Raw genomic sequence first — 18966 nt, 5'->3', positions numbered from 1 at the left:
TTTTTTCTCCTTCTGAACAAATCTAGAGTTTGAACAAGCTAAAGTGATTGACATCTCTTGCTGCTGTTACAAAAGGGGGTCTGATCACTATCACCGGTGTATGACTTAAATCCTTGAGGTGTTTTCTCTTTTCAGTTCCCCATCAGGGGCCGAATATTTCCATCTCTGCATTCTTCATTTAGCATGTTCTGTGTAAATGGATGTACCATTCATTCATATTTCCTGAGTTGTTCCCATACTTTGAAGACTTTCATAACATTCTATAAATTATTCATCATAAGAGTACCTAAGCTTCTGAAGGGTTTGTTAGTTAGCTTTTTCTGTAGATCAAATGCATACACTATTATCTGGTGTATGACACTGTCTGTGATATATCTGGGAGGAAAGTGCTCTGTCCACATACCTCTCCATTTGCTTTTGCTTCAAACAGCTCTGCAACCTTAATCCAATTCCTTTGTCTGCATACATTTTGATGGTATTTGAGCTGAGTTATCACATGAATTCTTTTCCAGAGAACTGCTGTCTTAACTGAATAGAGATTGAGTGGAATTTTGAAATGAAGAAAACTGGACTGCACCTTCTTGTGTGGCAGATAGTGGAACATATGTAGCAAACAAAACAAGAATGGAGGGTGATTTGATAATTAAAGCAGTGGAGTGCATCATAGGATAACAGCACTCTGCCACGAGAAGTTGTATGATGCTAGACAAGTAACACCAATGAGAATCTTAATGAGTGATTATTTTATTTTTTATTTTTTCCAGAAGCAGCTAGAGTTTCTGGGATGCTGTTTTCAAAAGTGCTAGGAATTTGAGGTGCAATGGAAGTCAAGAAGCTTTGAACACAAAGCACTCGATGTTCTGCAATGTTGAGCCATAGCTCTTTCCATTTTTGGTACCCAGAAAGGCGATGGCCAGACTGACTTTCCTCTGTCATGCTTTTCCATTCGTAGAGAGGGAATAATATTCTTCCACTAAATAGGACTGTTTTGCAAATTATCTTATTGCTATTACTGGTATTAATTGATACGATAGTTAGGAGCACAGTAGTGAAGACTTTTTAAGGAAATTTTTACTTCTAGAATGGGGAATGAGTCATGTGCAACAGATAATCCTTAGAATCACACAGTGAACAGTGAAAAGAAGACAGAGTATTCAGCCATCATTCTGTAGGTCTTTTCTGTCTCTGAATAAGTAGGGGCCCTGGGGGAGTGAGGGGAGTGTGGAGTGTGACCAGCTTGCTTTGTTCCAGCTGCTGATCCCTGGACTGCAGCTTATCTGCATATAGATGCTTCTCTCGTCGTCTTTAAGAGAAAGAGAACAACTCTTTAATACTTTCAATACTTACCAAGTAGTTCTTTCTGGCAAAGCTCAGATTGAAATACTTTTGTTAGTGTTACAGAAAAGTAGTAAGGTCTGCTGCTGCTGCGGGAAGAAAAGGAAGTGAAGAGAAGGTACTTGCACAATTAAGCAGAAAAGGGCTGCTGTTTTGTGGTACAGGAGAAGGCAAATTATGTCTGGGGAGAATGGGGAAGTAGGCTTCTGGAGGTAGTGTATTAAGACTAGATAGGGCTTCCCAGAACTAGGAACAATTACCCAAGAGCTGGGATCAGATCATTCAAGCCAGATTTCAGAATCCATGCGTGCGCCAGTTTTTATGAGGTTGCATGTACAATGGAATATTTTTAATTCTGGTTGACTTAGAAATCTTAATAATATTCTATTGCATTTTGAGTTTTTATCTGGGAGCTTGTGTGACAAATGTATAGAAAATGAACTTGGAAAATATTATCTTCCTTTTAATCATACTCAATTCTCTGTAGATGATGTACTCAGTATAATGAAAATTCTCTGAGGTCCTTTCTACATCAGAGTTAAAGCAAGAGGAGAAAAAAAATCATTTGGTATTAGTATTGATTCTGCTATGCTAATGGTAATTGCTAAGACTTCAGTGTACTTCAACCCTTGCATATTTTATTTTATTTTATTGTTACTAAGAAATGTAATATGCACACCCTAAGAAATGCGATTGGGAAATGATTGACGATTTTTCTTGTTGGTTTAGTCAGATTCTTTTTTTTTTTTCTTTTACAGAAAAGATGAGTGTACCAGCTCAGGCTGTGCATAAAGACAATGGGAAACCCGTTGAGAACGTGGAGGAGCACAGCTATAAGCAAGGGAAAAAAATCCGAGACACCCTAAGGACAACAGAACGAGATCACAAGAAAAACGTGCAGTGCTCATTTATGTTAGACTCTGTTGGTGGGTCTCTGCCAAAAAAAACAATTCCAGATGTTGATCTCAATAAGCCTTACCTCAGCCTTGGCTGTAGCAATGCTAAGCTTCCAGTCTCTGTGCCCATGCCAATAGCCAGAACTGCACGCCAGACTTCTAGGACTGATTGCCCAGCAGACCGCTTAAAATTCTTTGAAACCCTGCGGCTTTTGTTAAAACTTACCTCAGTCTCAAAGAAAAAGGACAGGGAGCAAAGAGGACAGGAAAGCACCTCTTCTGTCTGGCTGAACCGATCCAATGAACTGATCTGGCTGGAGCTGCAAGCTTGGCATGCTGGCCGGAGCATTAATGACCAAGACCTCTATCTCTATGCAGCCCGTCAAGCTATCCCCGATATTATCAATGAAATCCTCACGTTCAAAGTGAACTATGGAAGCTTCTCCTGTGTAAAAAACGGAGCCAGTCTCAATGGTACTTCAGGAGAAGGAGTTTGCAAAACAACACATGGAACTAGTGCTTTGGGTTACTCAAGTTACCATGAACACCTCCATCGCCAGCGGGTCTCATTTGAGCAAGTAAAGCGGATAATGGAGCTGCTAGAGTATATAGAAGCACTTTATCCATCTCTGCAGGCTCTTCAAAAGGACTATGAAAAATATGCTGCAAAGGACTTCCAAGACAGAGTGCAGGCACTCTGCCTATGGTTAAACATTACAAAAGACTTAAATCAAAAATTAAGGATTATGGGAACTGTTTTGGGCATCAAAAATCTTTCTGACATTGGCTGGCCAGTGTTTGAAATTCCTTCTCCTCGACCATCTAAGGACAATGATCCAGAGGATGAAAAAGTCGATAGGGAAACGGAAGTAAAGGAATCCTCAGGAACATGCACAGAGGAGAGTGATGGTGAAGAACAAATCTCTGAGGAGAATGTTGAGGAGCTTAGACAAGCCATCAAGAACAATTTTACTAATAAGCCAAATTTTGACTTTCAGGACCATTTTTCAAGGAAGCTTGATAGGCTTGAATCTGAGGATGACTCTGCCTCTTGGGTTATTCCAGAATGCAGTGCTGAGGCAGGCTGCAGCAAACACTGTTTGACCTCTATTTACAGGCCATTTGTAGATAAAGCACTGAAGCAAATGGGGTTAAGGAAGCTAATTTTAAGACTGCACAAGCTAATGCATGGTTCGTTGCAAAGGGCTCGTATGGCGTTGGTAAGGAGTGATTGCCCGCTGGAGGTAGGTTGGTACTGGTGTAAATGGGTAACTGGAGTACCCCCCCCTGCAGTATTGTTTCTAACTGAAACTGGAGGAATTGATATCTTATGAAAGTATTGATTGCTTTGCTGTTTTTGGAAGATAATGTATATTATGATTAAGAGCCCTGTTCTACTTCAACAGAAGTGAATCTGTCATTTGATCTGAATTAGAATGTCTGAAGCACAACTTAGTTCTGTGTTTGTGAAATTTTGTGATAACATCTTGTCTCATTAAATCTTCTAACATTTAAAGCCTCAAGTCAGAAAAATCGCAATGGAAAATAAGGCACAAATGATTAATTATAAGAAAAAAATAACTATGGAAGTGTGGAAGTGACACTGTTTCCTTTTCTTGTCTTCAAGACTGAATTCTCTCTGCAAAACATCCTTTATCAAAACATAACTGTTTTGGTTCTTTTTCTTCTTCTATATGCATGAAATTCTGTGGTGGTATGTTATGGTTGAGTCCAGATTGGATAAGTAAATGGACTCTTAACCTTGTAATCTATGAAGGAAAGTCATGTTAGCACGCTGCTTTCTTCAACTCTCTCTTATTTATTTTTTTCATTGGGTGATTCTATAATCTTAATAAAGAATAATTGTTAGTTAATAAAACTATGAAATAAGCAGTAAATGCTGACATTTCATATGGTACCTTGTGTTCACTAACTCTTTCAAGGCAGAATATTGTTTCTTAACTTAAACTGTTATCTAACTTCTGGGCAATTTCATGTTAGGAGGAACTAGTAGTTAGGATTATTTGTCCTCCCTGATGAACTGGCACTGTGTGGGGCCTAACCGTGGATTCTGGATAAAGGACTTCTTAGCTGACATGCCCATTGTAATATGGATACTGTATGTGGTCTGAGGTACATTGCTGTTCCCTAAGTGTGACTGTCACATTGGCGAAAGAAACAGGAATGCTTTTCTCCCCGGGAGGTTATTTTTAAGGATAACAAAGTTTATCTTTATAAAGTAATTTGATTTTTGAAAATTGTTTTTTATTTGTACTGTTGCTAATGTAGAGAGTACTGTAAAAAAAAACAACAACAAAAAAAAACTATTCAATTTTTATTCTCCAATTGGTTTCAACTCCATGAATGCTTTAGGCAGGTTTGTATTTAAAAAGTCTGTGAATTACGAAGAAGTCATGTCCAAAACCTGCTGGTATCTGTTGCAGTAACCAAAATAGAACCCATATATACTTAGGTGGGATGTTTAGCTTAATATACAGGCAGAAATACCTTTAAAAAAAGAAAGGAAATAAAGTATAATTTGGGAAGATTGAAAATGACTTTGAATGTATTTTCGAAATTGCCAAATACCTGAAATGTCTTGACTTCATGAGGGTTCTTACTAAATTAATGAAACTAGAGTTTTTACTGAAGATTCACAGAAACCATTTGGTAATTTAGCAGTGGTTGTCTTGTGTAAGATGTACGGATAACCTTTTCTCTCTCCTCTATTCTTGTGAGTTCTTCAAGTGTTCATTTTCAGTAATTATTCCATTTTCTTTGGACTATTGTCCTCCTTTAAGAAAAGGTCTATGATTGAAAGTGAATGTTATGAAATCATAAACTTCTTTCCTGCCCAAAATTAAATGAAGGCTGTCAAAAAAGAGAAAATACTGCTTGTCAGATGTGTGGTACCTACTGTAACAGAAGATGTTACCATACTAAAATGGAAGAGAGTTTTGACGGTTTGGAATTGGCTGGTCTTTGTAACTGGCAGTACTTTGAAGGAAATTAGCAATGTAATGCTAATTTCATCTTAAATATATGTAAAAGCTTATACAGATGAGTGTTTGTAGAGTTTTTTAAAGTGCAAGATTCATTCATCATAGTTGCACTCTGACATTTTAACAAGGCTTAGGCACTATAGAGTGTTTTATGTAGAAGTCATATTATTTGATTCTCAGAAAACAGCTATTATTTTGTATTGTTTACAAAAAGTTATTTGATTAGAATATTATTTAAAGCCATTGCATCCTGTTTGTTGTTTATTCAACTGGCTGCACTTTCAGATTTTATGCAGGATTTTATTATAAATAGCTTGTGGTGTTTGTTTGTTTGTTTGTTTGTTTTTAAAGTGTTTTGTAGACACTTGAGAGTATTTCACACTGGGCCTGCTGAAGATTAAGATTAGTCAAGTTGAACAATAGATGATTAAGTGTCTAAAACTAAGCCCTAAAGTAATATGCTGATGTCTGAATGTTAGAAAATGAAATAACACGTTCAATTTTGTTGTGTTATGTTTATTCATAGACTACTTCTTTAATATTTTTATGAGTAGATTTTCCAACACCATGCTTGCATCACAGTGAGGGTTGTATGTCTCAGATATTTTGTTGTACTGTAGAGCATTTTCACGATCTATTATTAATGAAAGTCTCTTGTGTAAAAGCTTTTAGCACTGACAGTATTCTTCAGAAAATGAAGTTCTTTTAAAGAGATTTAATAAAAAGAAGACTTTAATGTACCTCTTCAGAATTTCTTACACTGTAGATCAACTAGTGATTAAACTTCAGCTAAATTAGGTGTAGAGGAAATCCTCACTGATGCATGATCGCTATCTCTGTATAATGAGATAGCGATTTTATAAACCACTTGAAAATCTGCAGCTCATAGCGTTTTGTGCTAACATTAGACGGGTGCTATTCCGTCCCACATGCCAGTTGAGAAACTTCAAAATACTAAAAAATAAAAACACTAAAAAACTGACTTCTCAGTAGCTGTAATTTTGTGTGGCTCTTCTGAGAAAGCAGAGCTGGTACAACACTTTAGGCATAAATGTCAATAATGTGTGTGTAGGTGTAAAGAAAAAAACATTTTTTTTATTTTCTATTAGAAAAGGAGCTTAAAAGTGGCTTAAAAATTTTTAACTTAAAGGTTTCACTGTACCATTTGATCTGATTTCTTATCATATCTCCTTTGTAGTGCTGTTATTTAAATTTGACTGAAGAAAACCTAGAAAATACTAGTTATGCCTACTATATGAATGAAAGATATTCAGGTCTCACAGCAGCTATGAAATAAAAAATAATCTTAAACAAATCTTATCCTTATATTATCTGTGGTCTGTTAAGAACTGCACACACATAGAGGTACAAATTTTCTTGCTAGATTAAACCCCACAAAGCCTCCATGTACATCTTTTCTTAGAACATTGTGACAAGACTTATAGTTTAGATATCTGGGATGTACAGTTCAGATATTTAATTACTTTCTCTGATTAGAAATATCATTTCATTTAAATGTAGTTTTCATTTAAATGAGTAGTAATTGAACAAAGCAACTTAATCTTTTTAATCTTCCTTTTGTAATTTCAGTTTCTTATATCTACCAAAGTTCAGAAAAAAATATTTCAAAAGTTTTGTTCAGTTTAGCTAGTGATGCTTCCATGAACATTGCATTACTTTACAATGTGGAGCTTTATATAAAGTTAGAAAGCTTAAAGTTTTTGATGTGCTGTGTATCTGAAAAAGAACAAGATTACTCATCTGACATAAGCAAGTGAAAACTTCTTTCTTCAGTCATAGTCATAGGTGTAAGGCAGTTATTATTATTATTGTGAAAATTTCAAGTATTGTATCTTATAATGACCTGAATATATATATTCCTATATTATGTTAGAGATAACTTAATTATAATCTCAAACAGCAGTTTCTTCATGTGTAGTGAAGGAATCTTTTAGCTTTAATAGATGATTTAATTATTTTAAAGAAGAAGCAGAAGATAAGAAAATGTGTTCGCTCCTAAGGGTCCATAATTGTTTTCCTCAGCCTGGTGATCCTCAAATAAAAAAAAAAATAAAAATAAATCAAAAACCCACCACCAAAAAAATAAATAAATTGAAACTTCTATGGTTGACTTGCCAGTTAATTAATAGGTAGCTGTAATAAAATCTTACCTTTTAAAAATAGGCTTTTGTGTATGCTACTTTAAACAGACTCTAAATCTTAAAGAATTTGGGGATTCTTTTCATGACACGTATTTCTTGTTACAGTTTTCAGAATTTCCAGATCCCATGTTGTGTTCAGATTATGTGCAGTTATTAAATTCCCCACCTTGCTGTGAGCAAAAATGCAGCACTGTATCATGGGAAGAGCTGAAATCCATGGATTTACCGTCTTTTGAACCTGCATTCTTGGTCCTTTGCCGAGTCCTGCTTAATGTTATCCACGAGTGTCTCAAGCTCAGGTTGGAACAAAGACCTGCTGGGGAACCATCTCTTTTGAGTATTAAACAGGTTTGCTTCAATTTTTTTTTTAATTATTATTATTATTTCTATTTGAAATTACTTTGTCTCTTTCATTACAATAAGGTCATCTGTTTGAAGAGGATTTGCTTAAGAAATGTCAGTGTATAAATATGGATTTTTTTTTTATAAATTGTCTGTATTTCATATGGAGTTGTGGTTTTTGCATAGTAAACAACTGGTTGTGTATACCTCTTTGATCTAGACTTCCAGGAATCAAAACTGGTGATAAGAATTATCAGCCAGCGAAGGTAAATAGTGTTTGTTTCATTTGCGTTACAAGCTACGTAACCTTGTTCAGCACATTTACCTCTATATGGCTTGCCTAGGCAGAGTAGCCAGTTTTGAGAGGACAGATTTAAGGGTCTGTGTATTTGTTTTACACTTGAGTTGAGCTTTTTCCTTTGTGAATGTGAGACCTCTGCCAGTATGCAATGCACACAGTGTAAGTTGACTAAGAAGAAGAACAAAATGAAAAATGATCACATTTCCCAACATATTTTTTATACAAATATTGGATCTTATAAGGGTAGTTACCAAGATTGTCAGTCCTGTCACAGGTTGAGAATTTTCTGTGAGGACTTCTTTTCTGATAGCTATCAGATTCAAGGAGGGCTGTTTAGCCAGTATTAGTCTATCTTGGACTACACCTTGAAAAATGGTATTGATCTAAAGTCATCTCCCTGGCAAGTATAATCAGATCATGGCTTCATCAGGTGGTCTTTCAGGATAAACTCTTAAATAAGTTATCTGGCTGAGTATGATTTCACATTCCAGTTATCCAGTCCTCCAAAATCAATTATTACAGTACCCTGTGGTCCTAACCAAATAAGCTTCTGGTGACTTTTAGTGAGCGATTTAAAATTTCAGTTTTAAGGGTCAAGTTTATAGGATAGTATACTGTATTGTAAGGTGCAATATCCTTTTTTTTTTTTTTTTTTTTACAGATGGAGGATATTTTTTTGCCCATATTTCTTGTATTACATTAACAGACTTTGAATTGTCCCAAAATGACAATTTCTTCCTGGAAAACTATGTATTTTTTACAAACTGCTTTGATTGTGTATACTGTCTCACTAATTACATTGAAAAAATGAATTGAACTCAGCAAATGGTTCATCTCCCACGCAGTATTTCTGAACGGGCAAAGGGGCTTCAGAGGATATTTCACAAATAGATCTATTTGTTTCCTGAAGAATTCCTAAAGTTTTGAGCAGGCTCAAAATGGAGTCTAGGGGTCTGTTTTGTTTTCCAAGTTCATGGAATATTACAGAGTTACAGAGGAGCCTGGCTTGGAGATACTCTGGTCTATCATGGTGGAACCTGGAACTTTAAGTTATGCAGCTGCCTGTCAGGCCAGATTATCAGTATTTTTAGTGCCAGAGAGATTCCACAGCAGACAATATATTCTGATTTTTTTTGGTATGTAGGCAGAATTTCCCTGAAGCAAGTTTTGCCTATTGTTTCTTACCATGTCACAATGCATCCTTGGAAAGAGTACCACCATTTTCTTTTAAAACTACCCTTTAGGTATTAGAAGACTGTGATTAGATTCCCCCTGTGTGTTCTCCTCTAGGTTGAGCAAACCCAATCCCTTGAATCATTCTTCATGTAGCAACAGTGAAGTTCCATTTCTGTTGTGATCACTCTACAGGTGGCATTTGGGCTGCTGAGACCTTTAAGTGTCTCCTACCTTTTGGTACCATTTAAAATATGTAGCAGGACTGATCAGGCATGGTAGTCCTGATACTCAGTTTTTCCAAGGTGATGATAAATTTTTTGACTAGTAGCAAGTCAACTCTGTTAAAAATAAAATTAAAATTAAATCAGATTTTGCAAGTAAAATTATTAAAAAAAAAAAAAAAAGGAAAACAGCGCAGATTATATGCTTCCAGCAGTGTACTTTTTCTCTTCTCCTTTATCACTAGCTTCCCTTTCTGAACCATCTTGTCTTTCATTTTCATCAATAGCTTTTGTGGTCCTGCTTATATTACTTTTTAGAGAGAGCTGTCCTCTTTGACAGTTTGCCATTACATGATGGCAACGTAGTTCTTCAACAGTTCAGTTGGTTCTCACCAGTCCTGAATTTGTGCTAACAAGTGGAGGGTGTGTGTATGTGTGCATGTGCACATGCTTGATTTCTGTTAGGTGGTTAAATCAGACACTTTTTGTCAGTTTAAACCTGCATCAGGTTTCTTACTGCACCATGATCTTCTGCAAAATAGCTATCAGATCTCTTTGTGTTTTTTTTTTTTCACACTAGTTTGCATATTCCAAAGGTTTGCAGCATTCCATAGATGATATGGCATGTTGCAAAAGATTCTTCCTTATAAAAGTCAGTGGAAAAATAAGGTCTATACACAAAAGATATTTAGTTCCAGATTGTAGGGTACTGTGCTAGAAAAATGCTATTTATATAATTTCTTCTTCTTCAAGACCCATTAAGTCTGTAAGTACAAGCACTGTAGCATACTGTAAGTATGACAGATAACTAATTTATATGTCAGGTAAATATTTAGAAAAAAAAGTCTTACGAGAAGCCTGCTCACTTTAAAGTACAGTACTCTGGAGGCTCTGTGACCTACCCCCATCTTCTCTGCAGAAAAGAAATTATTCTACAAACTCCCTAAAGAAAAGTGACTCATCAAAGAAACCAATAACAGCTCTAATATTTTCGGCTTAAGTGAGGTGCACATTCTGTAGTGTGCTCCTTACAGACCATATTTTTGACTTGTGAGTTGTCTTGTGAGTTTCTGTTCCAAGAGTTGACACTTAAAAGTAGCTTTATAAGGTTTTGTTTGTTTGCTTGTAAATCCCGTGTTCTGTTGTTCAATAACACTACACCTTAGTGTATGGCAATGTTATTAAAAAAAAATATATCTCTTTTTAGTGATGTTTTAATAATATTTTATTTCTGAATAGACAAATTATACTCTTTGCAGGGTTTAGAAGACTTTGCCAGTACCTGTAAAGTATACAATAATAAATAGTAAAGTGTTGTGGACAAACGATACTGCTAAGTCCTAGCTGTCTCTTTGAATAATGAGTAGTTAGATACCAATTTTAAACTATTTGAACAAATTATGTTTTTCTTAGTGGATCCAAGCGCAAAATGAAACAATAAATGAGCACTGTGTACACTGTATGTGATTGAGTGGAGAGCGAAGAATACACTTCCGTTTTTAAATATATGACACATTAGGGGTATAAATGTCTAATTTTTAGATTTCCACATTACAATGAATTATTTTTTCCCCTTTTCCCTGTTAACTATTGACAAATCTTAGACCAGAGCTTAAAGAGTTTAGAATGTTGCCCTTGCTTCCCCTGCCTGCTGAAGGGATGCAGTGTAATGTGTTTTGGCCCATGAAAGATCCCAAAGAACTCTTGTCATATTAATAATGCTTTCATGACGTTGTGCTTTCTCATACATTGAGATACTGATATTTTCTTTCGTCAGGAAAGCCATTACAGAAGTTTAAAAATCTGGTTAACCAATCAACAACTAACTCCATTCCCTCTGACCCCCCAGATGAAACTCTCTCTTCACTCCCTTGATCTCAGACTCTTGATTTACTGAAGTCGGTGCTGAGAACAGGCCAGGGGGTGTCAGACTGAAGATAATTTCACACAGAATACACACTTAGCACTGGAAGGGCTTCTGAAAGAGGCATTTGTTTGTGTGGGTTTGCAGTCTGTTTTGTCTTCCTGTGTTTGTGGTTGTGCCTGTTGCTTGAAAAAGCTGCAAGCTTTCAGGCAGGGTTGGCAGCTGTTTGCCAAAAGCAAGACTTCTTCTATTGTTGAACAGATCTGTTGCCTGATTTCAGCCTTTTCAAGCGAAACAGCAAAAGGAATACCAACTATTTTTCAGGTACAGGTTTTAGGGTTGTGGACACCTGACTGATAGATTGAAAATGAAATTCCTGTAATAAAATATTTCTCATAAGTCTCCAAGTGTCTGTCAAATATGCTGTGTGTTATTCCTGACTTGCTTCTGTTTTAAGTGGGATTTTGTGGTTGTGAGGCCATTTGCCCACTTCTGAAGTTTTAAACTATTCAACAAGTTGCTTGCTGTGGCCCCATGTGGTGAATGAAATCTGAAATGTCTGCCCCCATCTCAGTGCCACTGTTACGTGGCAGTTGGCGTGATGGCAATTAGATAGTCCTGGAAAACTAGTACAGATCTCTCCTGGAGACGTACAGAGTGACTGTACTGATTTCTAAAAGCTTTTAGAAATTACTTAGTGATAAACTAAGACAAAAGTGTCTGACAGATTAAACTTTCACGTCCCAGGGACAATTTAAAAGTAGTGTCCTGACTGATGACAGTTTTTGGATTTTTCTCTTGCAGCTAGTGAGAGAGTGTAAAGAGGTTCTGAAGGGTGGCCTGTTAATGAAGCAATATTACCAGTTTATGTTACGTGAGGTGTTAGATGACTTGCAAACGATTGATTGCAACATTGATGCTTTCGAAGAGGACCTTCATAAAATGTTAATGGTAAGCTGCAAAAAAGAGAATGCATTTGGAGTTCTAGTTAAGTGTGTTGGTCAGAATACTGCTTGTAGAAATCTGTTGTTCCTGGTGGATAAAGGTCTTGCTAATTTTTTGTTGCTGTTGTGCTACATTAACATACTGTTATTCTTTTAATGGACTTGCAATATAATAGCCATTTTTAACAAGTTACCATTACAAAGACAATACCAATTCTTTGTTTACGGGACTGTGGAACAGTAGGTCTGTAAATAGCATGTTTTTACAATAAAATGCTTTATAGATAGACTTGTAAATTGCATATTAAACATTTAAGCGTTTAATAACCTTTTTGTAGTGAATAAAAAAAGCAATTTTGATTAACATTGTGTTTTAATACTTTGGTATTGCATTCATCCATGAAAGGTGCCTTATTTCTAATGAGTGTTCTTTATTGCAATAAGCGAAACACAAAGAAGTATTTTCTAGATAAATGCTTGGCCTCTGAATAATAGCAAAGGAAAGCTTCCTCCCAAGTAAATTTAATTTATTGTTCCCTTGTATGTGACTGATTTTTATTTTTAATGAGTTGTTCGAGTTTAGTCCTCACTGTTCTGTGGAAAACAAAACCAAAGAACAAGAAGATTTACCTCAGTACTTTATTATTAGTGTTTTATAGGCAGAGCTTTTGGTACCATCTGTTGTTGAGGGTGCATGGATTTTCCTGTTATGTGCTTCTTGTTGCCTATAACAGTAAAAATACACTGTTCTACCTAAAGATTCTTATGCAGCATGTCTGCCTTTATCTCCATCTGAAATTTGTAGAAACTTCCAGCAGAAATGACCTGGCAAGGTAAAAGGAAAATGATTCACCTTGTCTGTTTTGAAGTTCCTCACCTATTTTGTTAGGCAGCTGTAGTGTTTTTGCGCTGTAAGGCAAGAGCTTGAACTTTGATGTCAGTTTTAATTGTATAAGGATCTATCTCACTTCTCATAAGTTGTGAAAGGGATGGTGGCAGGATTGTCTAAGTTAGAATAACTTTATCAGACTTCTAAGAACCAGTTTGTGTCTACTCAGAGTTGCAGTTTATTGTAGTGGCAGCTGCAGTGGAGAACAATTGGATGCCAGTGGTCAAGATTTTCAGAAGATTGGGACAAAGGGGCAAAGAGGGCTGCAAAGATCTGAACTGAACATAGGGATAGGGAAAACTTGAAGGAGATCAGAAGGCTAAGATAGGATTAATGAGGGCTGGGAGGGGGCATGCAGAACTTAGTATTTGTCTTTCTTTATGTGCTCCTGGTATAGGCAGGCACACTATCTAAGGAGAGTACTGGAAGAGGGGCTGGGCTAGGAGTGAAAGAAAAATTAAATAAAATCAGGAATGGAGCTACAGACTGAGATAAACACAGCCCCTACCTAACCCAGAGTAAAGTTTTAAGGTTTTCCTTATCTTGGCATAACACTGTGATCTGAAAATAACTGAAACAAATAGGAAGTTTCATCAGCTTCTAATGAGGAACATTTGTTGATACTATGGATTATCCAACTAAAACATATGATTAAATAGCCGCTAATATTATTATTATTGCATTCATTACTATGCCTGAGGGCAAATGTTTGAAGAAGAAATGTTTGAAGAAGAATTGTACTTAATGGGATTTTTATGTTGGTTTAAAATAATAATGAAATAAAGGAGAGAGGTAAGACTTGATATAAATGGATACAAGGTATAATGCAGAATCTTACAGACCTGTTCACTGCACTTAGCCATACCCAGGAGGGTACATTCACATAAATTTTTTAGGAGTTTTCCAGTTAATAAAAGATTTAGAAAATGTTTTTCAGCAGTTCTGCTTTAAATAACCCTAGCCACTGTGTATTCACCAATATGATGGTGAATTGCAGGACAGCAAGCCAGGTATTTCAGAAAAGAATTGTGGAGAGTAGATGGTATTAAATATTTCAGCAGCGTTTTTTATTTCCCGAGTCGTAAATTGTACCCTCTATGTGGAAACATGTAGCTCATTCTCACTCACAGCAAACCAAAAATCTAGAGATGTTCTCTACTAATTATATAATATTAAGATTGTTTCTTGTTTTGAGAAGTTGTTGTTCTTATTTACATATTGAGTAACAATTTCTGTTTAAATTGTCCCTTTCTGCATGCAGGTTTACTTTGATTATATGCGAAGCTGGATCCAAATGCTACAGCAGTTACCTCAAGCGTCTCATAGTTTAAAAAATCTCCTAGAGGAAGAATGGAATTTCACCAAAGAAATAACTCCTTATATAAGAGGAGGAGAAGCTCAAGCTGGAAAACTATTCTGGTAGGTTTTAATTACTCCGCTTATGATGCTGATTTATACCAGATATTTATTGAAGTCAGTAATTGTTCAGGGTTCCCAGACTGGGTTTCTTGAGGCCCTAGTGAGCAGTTGATAGTCTTTCTGTGAACTATTGGAATATTACAATGACAGTAACTGCAGGATCCAATAAGTGTAGATTGCTCGTACTCTGGCTATGACCGGAATGACTGCTTCTGTGGAAAGTCCCTGTTCCTGCTAGCCCTGTGCATGTAGAGTAACTGAGGGGCCCCCAAGATGCTGCTTGTTTCTGCAGGCGGACTTGGCAACACGGCTCTCTTGTCTTGGACAGAGTAGGAAGAAATTTAAGGTGCTGTGCTACCTGAATAAGACTGAAGTTCCACCATTTCTGTTGCTACAGTGATATTGCAGGAATGCTGCTGAAATCTACAGGAATATTTTTAGATTCTGGACTACAAGACAGTTGTGATGAATTTTGGGCCAGTGCCGATGACAGTACTGCATCAGATGAAATAAGGTATTAAGCCCTTTGGCTTAATAATAATAAGCACACTTACTCGTGTTTCTTTACCCCTGACAGGTACTTACTGCATTTTAATTCTTAGAATGAAAACTTAATAAATGCAAGACTCTGTGGGCTTTCTTGCTGATATTTCTGTATGTAGTAATAACGAATCATTATTTTGTGCACTTGAAACCTAATAACCTTCTTTTAATTCAGGGTATCAGAAATTGTTTATCTAATGTTCTTTAAATTCTATTTTTATATTCATATCAAAAATGTGCCTGCAAAGCTTAATTGATTTCAATCAGCTGCTTATAAATATTTTTTCCTATGTTCTTTCTATTGATATATGTATATTTTTTTTTTCTAATACTTATGTAAATGTAACATGGTTTATTAATGCATTGTCACATCATTTCTATCAATATTGCAGGAGGTCTGTTATAGAGACCAGCCGAGCACTCAAAGAATTGTTTCATGAGGCTAGAGAAAGGGCCTCCAAAGCTCTTGGATTTGCTAAAATGCTGAGGAAGGTATGTTAACGGAAGGGCTTCATGTACCTTCCTGATATTCACTTTTATTTATATGTTTGAAATAAATTCAGTTTAAAGGATATTCTTTTGTTTTGTTGTTGCTTTTAGGACCTTGAAATAGCAGCAGAGTTTGCATTGTCAGCCCCTGTCCGAGATCTACTCAACGCTCTGAAAACAAAAGAGTATGTGAAGGTAAATTCAGTTGAGAGGCATGAAGTTAGAGTGGGGATGCTAAGCAAAAATCAAAGGATATTTATATACATACTTTCAATTTTTTCATGTGGCATCTGTATCTCAACATTTTGAATGTAGTGTATTTAGTACTGAATTGTGTCAGTAGAATTATTTTCTTTGCATGTGTTCGTGTGTGTGAGAATGTTAGCCTGTAGCTTTTATAAAGCAACAGTATTATAGTGGAGCTGTGCTCTAGCTTGCTTGCATGAGAGTGCTAAGAATGTGAGAAATGCAGGGTCTGTGCTGTGTTCCAGATGAACAGAATAGAATAGTTCAGTTGGAAGGGACCTTCAAAGATTGTTGAGTCCAACTGCCTAACCACTTCAGGGATAACCAGAAGCTAAAGCATGTTATTGAAGGCATTATCTAAATATCTCTAAGTGCAAGTAACTGTTGCTAGAACTGTTGCACAGCAAAGTTAAGTTAAATCTGTTGTGCATTGCTGCCTGATGTTTACAGCACTATAAATTCCCACACATACAGTTTCACGCTTTATTGGAACTGGTCTATGCTATAATAAAGACTGGTCTAAACAATAATAAAGACAGGTCAACTGGTCCTTAGTATAGTTTGAATTTAAATAAATCAACTGCTTCAATGGGTTAAATTTATTTGGATCTGCTGCACTTTTTTGTCCTTAGGTACATTTAAAATACGTAATTCCCAACTGGGTAATAATCTACTAACTTTTGCATGGCAAAATTCCTGTTGGATTTATATAAGTGATAGCTAAAAGTGGACATTGGTTTGATGGAAGATAGACAAGCTCGTGGCAGAGATGCATATCAAGGGTTGTTAAATACATGGATAAAACTGTTTTGGACCAGATGACCTCCAGAGGTCCCTTCCAACATAGGCCATTTTTTTTTTTTAAAGTCTGGCTTAGCAGGACTATAGTCTGTAAATTAAGAGGGGGAGAACAGTCAGGGAAATTTTCAGTTTATGTTTACTTTTTAAAAGTAATTTTTCCTAGCACTCTTGGCTGCTTTAATAAATGATAATGGATTTTGTTAAAGGCAGTATCATAGTTCATATGAACATTTTTGGAGAAAAAATTGAATTTTGAGCTTGAAAAATCTGTGAGCAAGTGGGTTAAATAATATATTGTATGGTCTAAGATTTATCTGTTTTTATGCCCTTTTTTGAATTCTCAAAATGACACACATTTTGATGATCAGTATTTCATATATTGGCCCTTGAACATCATGCAGGGAGTTGAAATTTTTAACAACCTTTTCAATCAAATGCTCATTAGTTTTGGGAAACTATTTTACATTTCATTAACAACTTAACAGTTTTTATTTTGAGCTATGGATAATATCGGTCTTAGTTATTAAATACGTCTCCCTATTGGTAAAAATGTTGACTGTATTGTTTTGTCTTAACTTGATGGCATCGAAATCTGAAAAGAGAGAACTAAACTGCACTCTTAAGTCAGTTACCTAATGACAGATCACAGGATCAACTAATTTGCTGTTTTCACAGTCTTCTTCTGATTCCTGACTTGGTTAAAAATATTGTTTAAATATGTATACTGCACAGCTACTTAAGATTAAAACTTTTTCTGTTGTTTAAATGAGATAACACATACATATATTCTATGTATCTCAGGAGAAAGTGAAATTTGCTCATTCAGTATCATTTTATTTTCTTCTACAGGTACAAATCCCTGGACTTGAGAATTTACAAGTATTCGTCCCAAACAATATTTCAGGGGAAAAATCTGTGATTTTGCAGCTCCTAAATGCAGCTGCTGGAAAAGATTGCTCAAAGGATTCTGACGAGGTTGCATATGAGGCTTATTTACTAATGACCAAGCACAGTGACAAAGACCATGAATTAGATGACAGCTGGAGTGCATGGGAGGGCCAGCCAGTCAAAGTAGTGCCACAAGTGGAAACTGTTGATACACTGAGGAGCATACAGGTGGGTTTCTCTCTTTTTTTTTTTTTTTTTCCTGCTTATGTGATTTCCACACTGTGAATGCTTCTCCTTTCAGATTAACCACAGTAATTTAAGTGAGGCATATTTCCTTTTGTAGGTAATAAATTAATTTAAAGTATAGGAATGATTCTTAGCTGTGTTAGTCCAAGTAGTAAATTCATTGGATTTTAACATTTCTTAAAAGGGTTAATCTCTGCAATGTTTCAGGGATGGATTTTTATAATAAAGAGCTATTTTATATATCTAGTTCAGTATCACAAAGATGGGTCAGACTTAATCACTTCATGTTTTATTAAGAACTCACCAGTCTTCAAGAATGTATGGCTGTTGTGTGCTTTCCACACACTGAGGCATGAAATAGATTACTTTCAATCTTGGATAAATTGTGACATTTAAAGTAAAATTTCTGTGGAGCTTCTGGATGTTCAGCAGTTCTTCAGGAAGAAATATTTCCAGTCATACTTTCCTTCATCCCAAGCCAACGGGAGTTCCTGCCAGTAGTTCTGCTATGCTAAAGTATCTGAGCCAGCTGCAACTCCCTGCCCATCCTGTTCTCATGCCCTTATGTTAAGCCAAGTGAATTTTCCTTTTGGTATGTCATGCAGTTCCTTAGATCCCTACCATAAATGGGCTCTACTGTCCACCAACAGAGTGACTTTCCATATCCCTGTGCCTGGCCTCTGATGTTCTGAGGGCTCCTACAACTATAGGCAGTTGAAAAAATCACTCCTGTATACACCACTGATTGTTATGTGCAAAAATGTTGTTTCTTGTCTGTCTGTTGTCCAGACTGAACAAGTTTTTTTTTGTTTTTTTTTTTAAAGAAACAAAACACCAAAAAACACAACCAACAACAAAAAAGCTTTTGATTAAGTTTTAGAGTTCCATTGGACTTCTACTAAAGTTAATATTTCATGCAGAAAACAAAACCAAAACCAGCAAAAGACGGAATGCGGTTTGCATATGGTATCCCATCTGACACATATAAATCCAGATAATATATTGTGGATGTGTTACGTGTATGTGTATATAACATTGATTACTATTATTTTTTAAAATTCTATACTGTAATGTTAGGAGGTAAAAATTTCTTCAGAAAGGTTGTGTTTGTATTTTAAATAGCATGCTCTGATTGTAAACTAGAGAAAATGCAATTTGTTATTTAAAAAATATTCATAAAATAGAAGTATCCCATGAATATT

General features: G+C 35.8%; 1 protein-coding gene across 8 annotated transcripts in view; it reads left to right on the top strand.

Moving 5' to 3' along the window:
- Positions 1-18966, top strand: part of MAP3K4 (mitogen-activated protein kinase kinase kinase 4) — a 78359-nt gene that overhangs the window by 30396 nt on the left and 28997 nt on the right. For 7 of the 8 annotated variants that reach the window (XR_004749043.1, XM_035319977.1, XM_035319981.1 and 4 more), the window contains exons 3-10: positions 2094-3475; positions 7501-7743; positions 12104-12250; positions 14394-14551; positions 14949-15065; positions 15487-15586; positions 15695-15778; positions 17480-17746. Coding sequence is in view for 7 of the 8 variants with exons in the window: in XM_035319977.1 (XP_035175868.1) it covers positions 2094-3475; positions 7501-7743; positions 12104-12250; positions 14394-14551; positions 14949-15065; positions 15487-15586; positions 15695-15778; positions 17480-17746 (2498 nt within the window). In the remaining variant the exon portion in view is untranslated. The remainder of the gene's footprint in view (positions 1-2093; positions 3476-7500; positions 7744-12103; positions 12251-14393; positions 14552-14948; positions 15066-15486; positions 15587-15694; positions 15779-17479; positions 17747-18966) is intronic. The other variant, XM_035319980.1, reaches the window with a different exon arrangement.

Source organism: Oxyura jamaicensis, chromosome 3 (genome assembly GCF_011077185.1).
Source record: "Oxyura jamaicensis isolate SHBP4307 breed ruddy duck chromosome 3, BPBGC_Ojam_1.0, whole genome shotgun sequence".
Lineage (NCBI taxonomy): Eukaryota > Metazoa > Chordata > Aves > Anseriformes > Anatidae > Oxyura > Oxyura jamaicensis.
Note: the sequence above shows the minus strand (reverse complement) of the source record. Positions and strands in the feature narration are given on the sequence as shown.